This window comes from Entelurus aequoreus, linkage group LG04 (assembly GCF_033978785.1).
Source record: "Entelurus aequoreus isolate RoL-2023_Sb linkage group LG04, RoL_Eaeq_v1.1, whole genome shotgun sequence".
NCBI lineage: Eukaryota > Metazoa > Chordata > Actinopteri > Syngnathiformes > Syngnathidae > Entelurus > Entelurus aequoreus.
In genome coordinates this window covers 48,797,850-48,813,970 of record NC_084734.1, presented here as the reverse complement: position 1 = coordinate 48,813,970, position 16,121 = coordinate 48,797,850, and the positions used below count along the sequence as shown (strand labels likewise).

Here is a 16,121-nt window from a genome sequence, read left to right as displayed (position 1 = left end):
AATACAATAAAAATAAAAATAAATAAAGAAAAAGGCAACCACTACGAGAGAATGCAGTACCATGGCAGTGGCGGCCATTAGTAGCGCCATCTTAATATTAGAAAAGAGGGAAACATTAGAGAACACATAAAGACATAAAGTAGCAAGTAAGTAAACAAGAAATAATAAAGAGGGAAGACAAAACAACATTTCAGTAAATAGCATGCATTAGTTTGAAACAAAACCGGAAGTTACATCGCCCTTTTATAGTGTGACGCTTGCATAGAAGTCTTGTTTTGAAAGTCTCACCCGGAATTGTCATGTGGCTCACTGTAGGAGGTTGACATATGGCAGGCGAGAGAGACACTGCTCATCACGGCTGTCTGTTGTTGGATGCTCGCTCTTTTTGTGTCCTATTGTCTGTCCGGTTCACTCTATCAAGACCAGCCAAAACTTACACTTGATTTCTCTTCTAAAATCTCACTATTGGAGCGTCACTGCGTCCGTTTTAGCCAAAAAAAACCCGTGCTCATTTTGGTATTAAATGGTCCGGAGGTCGACTGTGTTAACCGGAGTGACGGCCGAGCTGAGAGCGACATGAACCCGCCGAGGAGCAGCAGCAGCCGGGGGAGGAGGACGTGAAGGACCGCTGACACTTCCACTCCGGTCGCCGCCTCGAAGGATATTGTCGCCTGGTGTCCGCGACTTAATGTGAGGGACACTTTTACCTGCTTCCGGACAGCCTTCAGACAAATTAGCCGCTTCCGGCTTAAATCTAATGATTTATTATTAGTGGTATTACCTACACTGTTTAACAAGATAACAATCGGAACTGCATTGATTGATTCAATCCTGGTTAAGCAGTTTTGAAGATGACACCTGACTTTATAGTCTTCAACTTTTCTTTGTAGCTTGCCGCACATTTGCACCTGTGTTCCCGTTATTATGGAAAAATGAAGAATGCACCACGCCAGTTGATAAATCAAATTCCTGAGGCAAGCGTCCATCTTTTGCTGCTGCTCAGCCCCAGGGGCCACCCTCCACTTCCACAGGCTCATCTGTGAGCACCTCTACCTGGGCAGCCAGACTCCCAAGAACGCCTTGCAGAAGGGAAGGAAAGGATTGGATTCGGAGGATTGTTATTCTGGGGACAGGCGGAGGACGACATGGGGTGCTGCAGTGGCAGGTGCACCTTGGCCTTCATCTGTGGCATGCAGCTGGTAAGTGTTATGATTACCATTGATTATTCTAAGGGGAGGGGGACTGGATGGACGATCAATGAGAAATTCGAGACGTTTTTGGAAATATTGTCAACAAGCTGCTACACACTTTGACCTTGTGTCATTTATTTGTGACAGAGTCAATGCGTCCCTCACTTCTAAAAAACAGTAGTATATTGTTGATCTTTGATCTGTGTTTTTGGCAATCGTTTTTTTTTAAACAGCACAGCGATCCTGTCATATAGAGAAACTTTGACTAATTTATTTGGAAAGAGCAGAGTGGTTTCGTGATACAGGAGAACTGTGACTAGCAGTTTTTGCAGTAGATCCTCAAAAATAGCAGAGTGATCCTGTTGTATAGAGCAGTGTTCTTCAACCTTTTCTCAGCCAAGGCACATTTTTTTAATTGAAAAAAATCCTGAGGCACACCACAAGCAGAAAACAAACAATGAAACTCAGCAACCGATATTGACAGTAAAAAGTCATTCTCACACTGCTTGGATATAAATTCAAACCATAACCAACCATGCATCACTATAGCTCTTGTCTCAAAGTAGGTGTACTGTCACAACCTGTCACATCACGCTGTGACTTATTTTGAGTGTTTTGGTGTTTTCCTGTGAGTAGTGTTTTAATTCTTGTCTTGCGCTCCTATTTAGGTGTTGATTGTCATGTACGATGTACTTTATGGACGCCGTCTGCTCCACACGCTGTACGTCTTTGCTGTCATCCAGCATTCTGTTATTGTTTACTTTTCAGCCAGTTCAGTTTTAGTTTTGGTTTTGCTTAGCCATCCCTAAGCTTCAATGCCTTTTGTTTATTTTGGGTTTAAGCATTAGATACCTTTTTACCTGCACGCTGCCTCCTGCTGTCGTCTGCATATTGTGATCACACAAACCATGTTCCCGACATCTACAAAGCAATTAGTTACCTGCTGCCACCTACTGACATGGAAGAGTATTACACAGTTACTCTGCCGAGCTCTTGACCGCACAGACAATAATTACTGGTTTGCAAAAAATATTTTTAACCCAATTAGGTGAAATTATATAATTTCCCACAGCACACGAAACAATATCTCACGGTACACTAGTGTGCCGCGGCACAGTGGTTGAAAAACACTGGTATAGAGGATCTTTGATCAGTGCTTTTGGCAATAGCATCTTAAAAACAACAGAGTGCTATTGTCATATAGCGGAACTTTGACTCGTGTGTTTTTTTTTAGTAGGTCCTTAAAACAGCAGAGTACTGTCATCTTGTCATTTGAAAGTAGGTTCTTAAAAACAGCAGAGTGGTCCTGTCGTATAGTAAATTTTTGATTAGAGCTTTTGTAATTAGGTTCTTAAACACAGCAGTGAGGTTCTGTCCTATAGAAGATCTTCGATCAAAGCTTTTGGCAATAGGTCCTTTAAAACAGAGTGGTTTTGTCACAGAGCAACTTTGACTTGTGTTTTTGCAGTAGGTCCTCAAAAATGGTAACCCTGTTTAAAGATGATCTCTGATCAGTGCTTTTGGCAATATTTTCTTAAAAAAGGGCAGAGTGGTTTTGGCATAGAGCGGATCTTTGACTAGGGCTCTAGGCAGAAGGCTCTTAGAACAGCAGACTGCGTGTGTCATTATTGTTTAACAACCCAAACAGAAGTCCATCCATCCATCCATCCATTTCTACCGCTTGTCCCTTCATAAATGATATGTTCACTGGAGATGACATCCATTTTAATTGTTGTATAAATGGGCATGTATTATAGATTGAGAGTGTAGATATTATTTGGCTGGATGATATTTGAGATTCATAAGCAATGACGGTGAGACGAAATGTGCATCATGGACGCCAAATGCTGCCATTCCGTGTTTGTGTTATGTGTCTCCCATCACCATCTGTGTTGGCGGTGGTGCCAAGAAAGGCGGCAAGCGGGAGAGGAGGAGGTGAGTTTGTGTGCAAACATGTGAGGATGTTTGAAAATGTCAGTGATCTAGCAGGAGGAACATCAGCTGCTGCTTGAAAGAAGTAATGGATTAAGAAATGTTGCTATGGTGCTTTTATTTCTCTCACAATCCATCCTCTTTTTAGTCTGTGGTAAATTGCTCGTTTTGAAGCGTCACAAAGCTTTTGAGGATGCTTTTGAACTTTTAGCACATCTGTCAGTTAATGTGCTTAAGACTAGTCGGGGGAAAAACCTGCAAGCTCAAACAGAGACAGAGGAGAAAAGGTTGTAATCCGGCATTTCTGATATAAAGACGGGATAAAGTGTGGGAACTGGAGGCAGGACTCGGAGGTTGTACAGCATTTAAATGTGTGCAAAAATAGAAAAGTGAATCAAAATGTGGCTGCTGTTACAATCAAAATGTTTCATAATGTACAATAATTACAGCTTGGAGGCCAATAAGCAACCAGCAGAGGTGTTGTTGCTTCAGTCTCAACTCTTTTGCAGTGTATATACAAATGTATATATTTTTTGTACATATATTTATAGGGATGTTCCGATCAGAGTTTATGCCGCTGATTTCAATACAAACCATCCATGAGTGAAACCAGCTGAAACTGATACTGATCACATCTACACTGTCTAAGACTGTAGATGTTATGGTAAAAAAATCACTGCAGTATCGATCATATACTGATACTCCCCTTGGTAGCAACCGATTTATGGATAAATCCGCCCTTACCTACGTGTACTCATGGCCGCTACATAACAGACATTGTTACACTATACTCTCTTTAGACTGGTACTAATCTACTTGTTAATTACTTTGTTAAAGTACCAGTATAATGGAAATACAAGTTGAATTTATATGCTCATTGTGTTTCATTTTATCCATTAAACCATATCCTATTGTATTTACAATCCGCAAAGTTTGTAAAAATACCGTCGAAACGTCACAACATGCCACAAATTCAGTCGGCCATTTAGAATATTATGCTCAGAACATCTTAGGCAATTTCAGTACATTCGGGGTTGGATGACGTCACTGGAGGAACGCTTCTGCTCTCTGACCGTATAATCAAATCTGTCATACTGGAAGGACGCAAACATTGGAAAATTATGTGATGATGATTTACAAACCTTATACAAGACAAGAACACAAATAAATATCTAACAGGTCAACGGTCCTCTATTGCACCCATAAAACCCTCTATAAAACATCCAGAAACCGCCAACAATAATCCATTTACATGTCGTGACCTGAAAATTAACCAAATATGAATGATATTGTTATTATAAGCCTTAACGCAAAGGGCCTATTTTGGCGGCGCATTCATAGCAGTTAGCTAACTACTAGCTTATGCTGCTATTGTTGAAACTGAGCCGGCGGCTGCTTTTGCCCCGTCTCAAACTTGGTAAAAGTTCATTCTAGATTGCAATTCATGCATCTCTCACCTGGTAGTCACAAATTTGGCCATGGACCGAGAGGCTGGTCGACTTTGACATAAACTTATCAGCAGCACCCAGAAAAGCCGCCGGCTTCACTGGGTCCAAGCTCATCTAAGATGGACTGATGCAAAGTGAAAAAGCTTAAAGAATGCATGTATCATATCAAATCATGCGATGAAGTCATATCGACCAGGCCCGTACCGCCACAGGTATTTTTTGCAATTTAGGGGGTTTGCTGGCTGAAGTATTGTGTAAATCATTTTATAACATGTTCTGGTTGAGTCCTCGATTATAGAATGATTAGCAGGCTCAATATAACATTTTATTAATTAGTAGAGAAGGTTAAAACGTTGTCATGCAGCAATATGAAGACCATTGACAGAATATCAGAAGCATTTATTTAGGTAGAATTATTACAGATTACAGCTGAAATAGCCCCCCCCCCAAAAAAAAATTATCTGTCTAGGGCAGGCCTCGGCAAATTAAGGCCCGGGGGCCACATACGGCCCGTTGAGCTTTTCAATCTGGCCCGCCGGACATTCCCAAATAATTTTTTTAGATCTTTAAGATGGAAAATGTAGCTGCCATTATGATGTGCAGTCATGTTTTCTAATGATCGTAAGTCTTCAACTATACAAAGTATTTCAATGGTTGGAATCTGCGCTTATGGATGATTTACCAGTTACTATGGTAATTTAATTAGTTACAATGGTCATCTAATTAGTTACTATGGTAATTTACGTCACAGCAGCTCAGACGAGGCACCAGGCCGTGTGGGCGGGAAGCGCTTCCACAGACGCGGAATGACATTTTCACAATCAATCAATCAATCAATGTTTATTTATATAGCAAGTTCTAAAGCTTAGTGATATATAGAATAGAATAGAATACAATATAAAGTACTTTATTAATCCCTGGGGGAAATTCAGCAAATTTCAGTAGGTGGGTTTATGTTGTACCCTTCGCGTTTATATTTTACTGTTTGTTGCATTTTTTGGGGTGTGACATTCATATTTTGCCAATATTCAGTGTTTTATCATTCATAGAAAAATTTAAAAATTCCATTACGTTTTTTAAGGCGGTCTGTCATAACGTTTTTAGCATTCAATCAGACATTATTGTGAGGTTTTGTATTAGTGTTCCTAAAAATAGGTATACCGGCCCCCAGACACATTTTTTTTCTCTAAATGTGGCCCCCAAGTCGAAATAATTGCCCAGGCCTGGTCTAGGGTACACTTATTAATGATGAAAAATTATACCTGTCTGCGATTAATCATGATTTATTTTGAGTTTACTATGAACAGAATGCGATTAATCGCGATTAAATATTTTGACTGTTGGACAGCCCTAGTATATACAGTATATATATATATATATATATATATATATATATATATATATATATATAAATATATATATATATATATATATATATATATATATATATATATATATATATATATATATATAAAATACATGTGTGTATATGTATATGTGTGTATATAAGTATGTGTGTATTGATGTACAGTAAATGTGTTTATATATGTATATGTGTATATATGTATATGTTTATATGTGTATATTTATATATATGTTTATACATGTGTATATGTATATACATCAGGGCTGTCAAAAATAAGTTAACTCATGTGATTAATAACAAAAAAGATATCATAGCATTATAGCATTAATAAAAATATATAAACAAAATATAAATAAGTATATAAGCAGATTAATCACGCAATTTATTTTGACTTTACATGCTTCTTTAGTTCAACTCTTGATGCGTCCCTTCAAAGTCAACATGTCTTGCAGCAAAATGACAACGCGCTCATAGACGCTATTGTGGTGTAAGCGTGCACGCTCCGCGTTTTTTGAGGTGAAGTCGCTGCGAGGGCGCGCAAGCCACGCTTATTTGTGTCTAATGCGCTGGAACTAATGCTGCGCCGTAGTCGTCAACATGTTTTGCTCTGTTAACTGTTGCAATAGCTGAGCCTGCTGATAAGTCCATTAGCGCTAGCTGGAAGTTTTTAAAACACTGCCTCATACTGAGAGGGCCATGGCCCGTTAGCTCATTCACTCCGAGACATTTAACTCGGCAGAAGAATACAGTTGGTGAGATTTATGTCTTCACCAGAAGGACTACAACAATCTTTAACCACAACTGATCACAAAAGGATTCAAGAAATTAACACTTTCAAGAAGAGAAGCGCCTCTTTCCATAGATATACTTAATTTGAATCAACCATCCCAAAATCTAGTTACACACATCTTGTATTCATGTCCAAATAATGAACCAAACTAATGGGAACTGCAGTTTTTGGGAATTTTGTTTATCATTCCCAATCCTTATGTGAGACAAGCACAAATGTTTTTTTTTTAATGCATTCTAATTCGTAATGAAACGCTAGCAAGATTCAGCTAACCATGTAGCTAAAGGAATTCACTCTATTGTAATATTTACATATTTTGGTCATTGTAAGCATGCAGCGGCGTATTAATTTCACAGACTCATCAGAACGTTCACTATTCCCTTTTACAATAACTATTACTATAGCTATTATTAATCATGGCAGACTTTATTGGAGTCAACAAAGGCTACATGGGAATAATTATGATCCAGAACCTTATATTTTTGAGCCTGAATATAAGGAAGATGAGCCACAAGTTTTAGAAGCTCAGTGATAAGCAGATCCAGCAAGTAGCGCTATTGCTAAGTGCTAACCAAGATATACAATCTACGAACATAATAAAACAATCACTTACTGTACAATGACTGCTGTCAGTGGGATGCCGACTGATGGGGTGTTCAAAGTTTACCACCTGTTCGGCTAATGGCCACCCTACATTCTCTACTATACAGGTGAGAGGCATGGTTTATAATCTAGAATTAACTTTTACCAATTCAGAGGCGATGCAGCAGCTCACTGGCTCAGAATTTCAATAGCTACATAAGCTAATTACTGTACCTCTCTATGATCACAGCACCGCCAAAAGTAGTTCCTCTGTGTTAGCGCATATAACAACATCGCTAATACTTAGGTAATGTGCCGGTTACGACATGTAAATGGCGCATAGTTGGGGGGTTTTCAATGTTTTTTTGAGGGCTTTATAGTAATAGATTACTCCTATTAGCTTCATTGTTTGCCACCTCGTACTTGCCGTAGAATGCATAAAAAAAGACATGTGTTCTTGTCTTACTTGATATGATAGGCAACATTTAAAAAGTGCAGTTTTTCTCTAAAGCAGTCGATCTTTGGAACCATACTGGTCGATTGCGAAATTATTAGAAAAAATAAAGTTTTAATATGACATTAGTGACATCCTCACCCGGAGAGTGGCCAACAGACCTGCCAACGGGCACACATTTTAACCCCTGAACACGCCCGCACGCCTCGCCTCTCTTTCTTCAGCCTCACATCCCGCTGCTCTCGACACTTCAGCCACACCACCCGAGCATGGCCGGACACTTCACCCGCTTATCTCGTAAACGCACATGGCATGACGTGCACAAAAATCATCGAGATGCAACAATGCAATAACACTGACAGTTGCAATGCATCCAACATTTTCTAGCATCCTCCTGCATGCGATGGGAGTTTCATAAGAAAGGCGCTCAGACTTTCTGGGCAGCAATCAACCGGCTTCCTCTCTTCAGCAATGTGGTGCTCTGCTGGAAGTTCTGCCACGTCTTCCACAAACTGTAAGGTTACGTAAAGTTGAGCGGCCCGTCTGGACTTGCCGGTGTCGGGCCGAGGCTTGTCCAGCGGTCACGGAGCCCACCGTCATCATCACCATCGCTCAACTGCAACAGGAAGCTAAGAACCCAAATACTGCAGTCCGTGAACATTGTTCCAAAGTACGGATTTTTTGTCGATTTATATACAAAAAAAGTATATATTGACATGAGCAAAGGCAGTAATATATGATAAAACAAAGCGGCAGTTAAAGAAGGACTTCCCCGTTTATTCCCTCTTTATCAAAAAGGAAAAACCCGCCAGGTGAACAGCTGATTTTACTACTGCTGACTCGCGTCCCATACGTGACCATAGGATGAACAAATATACTACAGTACTAAGACTATAGTAAACTGTTAGCCTCTACAGCAGGGGTGCTCAAAGTGCAGCACAGAGGCCATCTGTGGTGCGTAACTCGTTTGTTATTGGCCCTAGGCACATTACAAAAAACAAAAAATTGAGAAAACAGCAAGAAGAAAAAAATGTTGACATCAGGAAATAATAAAACCACAAAGTTCTGTCTTTAAAAAAACAAACAAAAAAGTGTTAAATAATATATACATGTATGTATGAATGTATGTATGTATATATATATTACGACTGTTAAAGTTGAAGTGATGACGCGTTAACTTTTAATTTCAGTAACAGCACACATTTTTTTAACGGGCGATTAACACACTCATGTCCATTTTGACCCTCAGCTGGGGGAGCTTGTTACAAAGTTAACATGTATGTATACGTGTGTATGTGTGTATTTATGTATATATATATATATATAGATATTTATATATATATATAGATATATATAGATATCTATATATAGATATATATATATATATATAGATATATATAGATATCTATATATAGATATCTATATCTATATATATATATATATATATATAGATATAGATATCTATATATAGATATATATATATATATATATATATATATATATATATATAGATATCTATATATATATATATATATATATATATATATATAGATATCTATATATATATATATATTTATATCTATATATATATATATATATCTATATATCTATATATATATATATATATATATATATATATATATAGATATATATATATATATATATATATACATGCATGCATATATGTATGTATGTATGTATGTGTGTGTGTGTGTGTGTGTGTGTGTGTATGTGTGTATATATACAGTTGTGCTCATAAGTTTACATACCCTGGGAGAATGTATGATTTCTAGGCATTCTTCAGAGAATATGAATGATAACCCAAAAACCTTTCTTCCACTCATGCTTAATGGTTGTGTGAAGCTATTTATTGGTAAACAACTGTGTTTACTCTTTTTAAATCAAAATGACAAAAGAAAGTACCCAAATGACCCTGATCAAAAGTTTACATACCCCAGTGACTTTGATCTGATAACATGCACAAAAGTTGACACAAACAGGTTTGAATGGCTAATCAAGGATCCAATCCTCACCTGTGACCTGTTTATTTGTAATTAATGTGTGTGTATAAAAGGTCAGTGAGTTTCTGGGCTTCTGACAGACCATTGCATCTTTCACAGATGTTTCATGGGGTCATGGGGAAGGCAACAATAATTGTCAAAGGATCTGCAAGAAAAGGTAATTGAACTGCATAAAACAGGAAAGGGGTATAAAAAGATATCCAAGAAATTGAGAATGCCAATCAGCAGTATTCAAACGCTGATTAAGAAGTAGAAATTGAGGGATTCAGGTAGACCAGCAAAGATTTCAGCCACAACTGCCAGGACAATTGTTCGAGATGCAAAGAAAAATCCACAAATAACTTCAGCTGAAATACAGGACTCTCTGAAAAATTGTGGTGTGGCTGTTTCAAGATGCACAATAAGGAGGCACTTGAAGAAAAATGGGCTGCATACGTCAGCAGACTAATTAGGAGCCTTTGTTTGTTTACTTACTACTAAAAGACAAGTTGTCTAGTATGTTCACTATTCTATTTAAGGACTTAACTGCAATAAGAAACATATGTTTAATGTATCCTAAGATTTTTTGTTAAATTTAAGCCAATTTTTTTGTTGTCCACTTTATTTAGAAAAGTACCGAAAAGTACCGAAATAATTTTAGTTCCGGTACCTAAATATTGGTATCGTTACAACACTAGTGTGTATATGTATATGTGTGTATATACTGTGTGTGTGTGTGTGTATGTATGTATGTATATGTGTATATATATATATATATATATATATAAATATATATATATATATATATATATTAGGGGTGTGGGAAAAAATCGATTCGAATTTGAATCGCGATTCTCACGTTGTGCGATTCAGAATCGATTCTCATTTTTTAATGTATTAATTTTTTAAATTAATAAATCCAACAAAACAATACACAGCAATACCATAACAATGTAATCCAATTCTAAAACCAAACCCGACCCAGCAACACTCAGAACAGCAATAAACAGAGCAATTGAGAGGAGACACAAACACGACACAGAACAATCCAAAAGTAGTGAAACAAAAATGAATATTATCAACAACCGTATCAATATTAGTTACAATTTCAACATAGCAGTGATTAAAAATCCCTCATTGACATTATCATTAGACATTTATAAAAAATTTAAAAAAATTAACAATAGTGTCACAGTGGCTTACACTTGCATCGCATCTCATAAGCTTGACAACACACTGTGTCCAATATTTTTACAAAGATAAAATAAGTCATATTTTTGGTTCATTTAATAGTTAAAACAATTTTACATTATTGCAATCAGTTGATAAAACATTGTCCTTTACAATTATAAAAGCTTTTTACAAAAATCTACTAGACTGGGGTAGATCCTGCTGAAATCCTATGTATTGAATTAATAGAGAATCGTTTTGAATCGGGAAAATATCGTTTTTGAATCGAGAATCGCGTTGAATCGGAAAAAATCGATTTTGAATCGAATCGTGACCCCAAGAATCGATATTGAATCGAAATGTGGGACACCCAAAGATTCGCAGCCCTAATATATATATATCAGTGTTTCCCACACATTCATTTATTTGTTGCGGCCCGCCACGAAGGAATTAAGGCCGCCACAAAAAAAATATTTTTTTTAAATATTTTTTAATTTTTTAAAATTATTATTATTATTTTAAATTTTTTTTAATTTTTTGTCCTGTCCAGCTTGTCAGGCAAATCATATAGTTGATGTAGATGCCCATATCGGCTGTTCAGATTTACTTTACAAAAGATAAGTGTAGGATCAAGATTTTTGGAGCTCTTTGTTCAGTGGATCAGATGTTTGATGAAGCTTTGTGTCTATCTACCACCACTACTGTTTTCTGTTTATTTGTTACTGACTGTGGCAGGACACCTCTGCCTCTGTTTCACTTTATGTTGCTGGTAAATAATATGGTTGTAGTAGTAGGCTAAAGTTAAATTATTTAGTATGCACTAATTAAAGGGGCAGAGCTTTAAGAGTCATTTTAGCTTTTATATTTTTATAACATATATTTTTTGTAAGAACCACAATTAATAAATATATTTCAGTGAATAACTTATTGTTCAAATCTGTATATAAATATGTACATAAAGTGTTGTAATTATATTGTAAAATGGATGGATGGATGGATGTTATTATTAATTAGTAAGTATACATTTTTTGAGCCTTTTTAGAGAAAATCATATCATTAAATTATGCAAATTACTCGATGATGTCATGGTGACCACGCCCATAGCCACGCCCCCACAGCCACAAGTATCTTCACAGTTTATGGGAAACACTGTGTATATATATATATATATATATATATATATATATATATATATATATATATATATATATATATATATATATATATATATATATATATATATATATATATATATATATTAGGGGTGTAACGGTACGTGTATTTGTATTGAACCGTTTCGGTACGGGGGTTCCAGTTCGGTTCGGAGGTTTACCGAACGAGTTTCCACACGGACATATTACGTAGCGTAACTAACGTTGTGTAAACAATGCACACCGAGGCACAACACATGGCATGCTAGCAGCTAACGGGCTATGATAGACTGACCTTACATCCTCTTTTGCGGAGCTGTCAGGGCGGAGTTTTTTAAATACCTCAAATGTCCGGCATTTTGAGTTAGGGTTGCGTGTATTTTCAATGTATGTTCAGGGTTAAGAAGGGGTTAAAAACAAAACAAATTGTGTGCGCAGCAGCATTCGTGAGGGAGGGGCAGAGACAGAGAGAGCGAGAGCGTTATGATAAACGCGCACGCGTCGCCAGGCTCTGCTTTTTATCCATAGATTTATCAGATTTTATTTTTTATTATCTATAGCAGGGGCGTCAAAAGTGTGCCCCGGAGGCCATTTGCGGCCCACAGCTAATGTTTTAAAGGCCCACGGCACATTCTAAAAATACTATTAAAATAAAATAAAAAACATAACAAAAGTGAAATAAAAAAGCTTAAAGGTTAAATGTAATTTAGAAAAAGTTGCAATGTTGACTAATAAAACAAAGCTGTCATTGATCAAAACATAATATTGAATCAAAATCAATGTTACTATGAACCTATCCAAGGTTCCGATTACTTCACATCAAATATTCCACTAAAAAAAATATGTTTGGTGGAAGATTTTGCAAATTTGGTAAATAAATAACCCAAAAATGTATATTTTGTTGTTTTTTTACTGTACCGAAAATGAACCGAACCGTGACCTCTAAACCGAGGTACGTACCGAACCGAAATTTTTAGGCCTGCCTCAGGGAAGAGGACGTCCCTGTCATGCACAGTCCACCACAGGCACCGGTGGAGGTGCGACAGGCCTAAGGCCCAGCGGCAAGACCACCTTGCTGTAATTAAAATGCATTTCTGGAGACAGTGGCTACTGTGAATAGAGCAGTTGGAGTCCAGGGAAGACTGGAGGACAACCAGGAGAGACTGGTGGCAGCAGGATTGACGCACCGGGAGAGAAAACAACCCAAAGGCCCTCCGAGAGGCGGGATGAAAGAAGGGCCAACAAGGACGGATCACACGGTAACGGCCGCAAGGATATCGGCAAAAGAGAAGATCACAAGGAAGTGTGGGTGCGGCTGGGAGAAAACAACAACTTTAAGGGGACTTCACATCCACATGGGAAAGAAGAAGTGTGGTGGTGGGAGCCTGATGCAACCTTGCACTGCCCCGGTAAGGGCAGGTCAGACAAATGGGATCCAAGGCCGGGTAGACAACCACAGTGCCAACGGGCCCAATGTTGCAGAGGTAGAGCCTGGACTAAGCAGACCATACCATCCAAATGGCAGAGGGCATTGGCAGTTTCTATTTCCAAACAACAGAACGCCAAGACCATCGAGCAGTTCAGGAGCACAGCCCTACTGAATGTGGAGGGAAAAGTCTTCTTTTCTGTGATGGCGAAAAGATTGACTACCTACCTCACGGAGAACAACTACATTGACACCAGCTGCCAGAAAGCCGGGATTCCAGGTTTTCCTGGTTGCGTTGAGCATGCTTCTATGATTTGGTAACAGATCCAGACCACTAAGAGGGAGAAGAATGATCTGCACGTCATATGGTTAGATTTAGCCTATCCCTATGGGTCAGTGCCCCTCCACCTTCTCATAGACTATGCCATGGAATTCTTCTACATCCCAGACAACATCAGGACCATGATCAAGATCTACTTCCAGGACATGCACATGTGCTTTGCACTGAAGAAGGTGACTACTGGCTGGCAACAACTGGAGGTAGGGATCGCAATGGGATGATCCATTTCCCCCATCCTCTTTGTGGCAGCTTTCGAGGTCATCCTGATCGGGGCAATGCAGGTGGTGGGTGGTGTCCGGCTGCCTGCAGGCCAGAGGCTCCCGCCCCTAAGGAGCTATATGGACAACATCACATGCCTGCTACGAACCGCCCCATTCAAATCCAGGCTACTTAAGAGGCTGGATGAGCTGATCACCTGGGCCAGGATGAAGTTCAAGCCTCAGAAGTCAAGGAGCCTCTCAATGCGAAAGGGGGAGAGAAATGACCATCAGCGGAGAAGACATCCCACGCATCGTTGATCAGCCCATCCGAAGCCTGGGAAGACTCTATACACCTGGTCTCTCAGACAAGGACATTGGAAAAATCATCCTCCGGCAGCTTTCAGAGGGCCTGTCCAAGCCAGCTACCTGGGAAGTACAAGGTGTGGTGTTACCACTTCACCCTGTACCCAAGGATTATGTGGCCTCTGAAGCTGTGCGAAGTCACGTCATCAGCCGTAAGCCGGATGGAAGCAAAAGCTAACTCTTTCATCTGTAAATGGCTTGGCCTGCCACGGTGCTTCTCAGTTCCTGGCCTGTATGGATGGAACTCACTCCAGCTACCCCTGAAATCTATCACCCTGGGCTACAGGCAGGAGAAGGCAAGGCTGGTGATAGAGCGAAGTGACTCCTCCGACAAGGCAGTGGCGGATGCAAATGCCAGAGTCGAGACGGGAAGGAAGTGGAGGGCCAAGGAGGAGGTCCAGAAGGCGATGGGGAGACTGCAACACCAAGAAGTCGTGGGCATGGTCCAGACAGGCAGGATAGGCCTTGGGTGGAGTGATCCACCCATCCTGTGGTCCAAGGCAGGCAGGAAGTAGAGGAAAGACCTTGTTGTTGCTGAGGTTACCAGGATTGAGCAGGAAGAGCTCAGAGTAAGGTTTGTGGCACAGGGGCAGCAGGGGAGGTGGACAACTTGGGAGGGTGTCTCGAGCCGAGCAATCAGCTGGACAGATTTCTAGAAACTGCCACAGGTTGTGCTCAGTTTCCTCATCAGGGCAACATATGACACCCTCCCGAGCTCTAAAAACCTCCACCAATGGCTTGGCACAGAGCAATCCTGTGACCTCTGCGGGACCATCAATGCCTCACTCCAGCATGTTCTATCAGGCTGAAAAATGGCGCTGACTCAGATGGCGGCAAGACCAAGTGATCAGCAAGTTGGCAGAGGTGCTGGAGATAAGTCGGCAGGAGGAAAACAACATGTGTCCAGCAGAAAGCCAATGAAGGATCCACTTTCTCAGGCAGGGGGAACCTGCAAGAAATTTCAGCAAGAGACCACCCGCCAAGCTATTAACACCAAGGGCAGCGTGGAAGATGGAAGTGGACCTGGGTAGGCAGCTCCAGTTCCCAAAGGAGATATGCAGCACCACCTTAAGACCAGATGTGGTGCTGTGGTATGCAGCTGTGAAGTAAGTAGTACTGATTGAGCTGACAGTGCCATGGGAGGGGGGACTGGAAGGTGCCTACGAGAGAAAGAAGGCGAAGTATGCTGACCTGGTCGCGGAGTGCAGACAAAGCGGATGGAGTGTGAGGCTGTACCCGGTGGAGGTGGGAGCCAGAGGCTATGTGGGCAGATCAACACCACACCTGCTCAAGGACCTGGGACTACGTGGAGCCACCCTGAGCAGATCCACCAAGGAACTTTCAGAAGTAGCAGAGAAAGCTAGTCACCGGCTCTGGCTGAAACGACGCGACAAGGCTTGGGGAGCAACATCCGAGTAGGTTTGCTGCGGGGGGTGTCAGGGAGACGTCCCTGTTCAATGCCCCGCCACCAGGAGATGTTCTGGGCTAAGGGGCGAAAAATCAATGAGAGGTGGTCGCCAGCTGAAGACCCTGCCGCAAAACCTTTTCTGGTATGCGGTCAGGTTTAGGCGTGCCTCAGGGAAGAGGACGTCCCTGCCATGCACAGTCCACCACAGGCACCGGTGGAGGTGCGACAGGCCTAAGGCCCAGCGGCAAGACCACCTTACTGTAATTAAAATGTGTGTATATATATATATACACACATGTAC

At 40.1% G+C, this 16,121-nt stretch overlaps 1 protein-coding gene across 2 annotated transcripts in view; it reads left to right on the top strand.

Annotated features, from left to right (window-relative positions):
* Positions 1-287: 287 nt before the first annotated feature.
* The window catches only part of nkain2 (sodium/potassium transporting ATPase interacting 2), a 203,847-nt gene continuing 188,013 nt past the window's right edge, over positions 288-16,121 (top strand). Inside the window, exons 1-2 of one of the 2 annotated variants that reach the window (XM_062045073.1) lie at positions 288-690; positions 891-1,199. In XM_062045073.1, coding sequence (XP_061901057.1) covers positions 1,146-1,199 — 54 coding nt within the window. In that variant the 5' untranslated portion in view covers positions 288-690; positions 891-1,145. Of the gene's footprint in view, positions 1,200-16,121 lie in introns of both variants that reach the window. The other variant, XR_009825922.1, reaches the window with a different exon arrangement.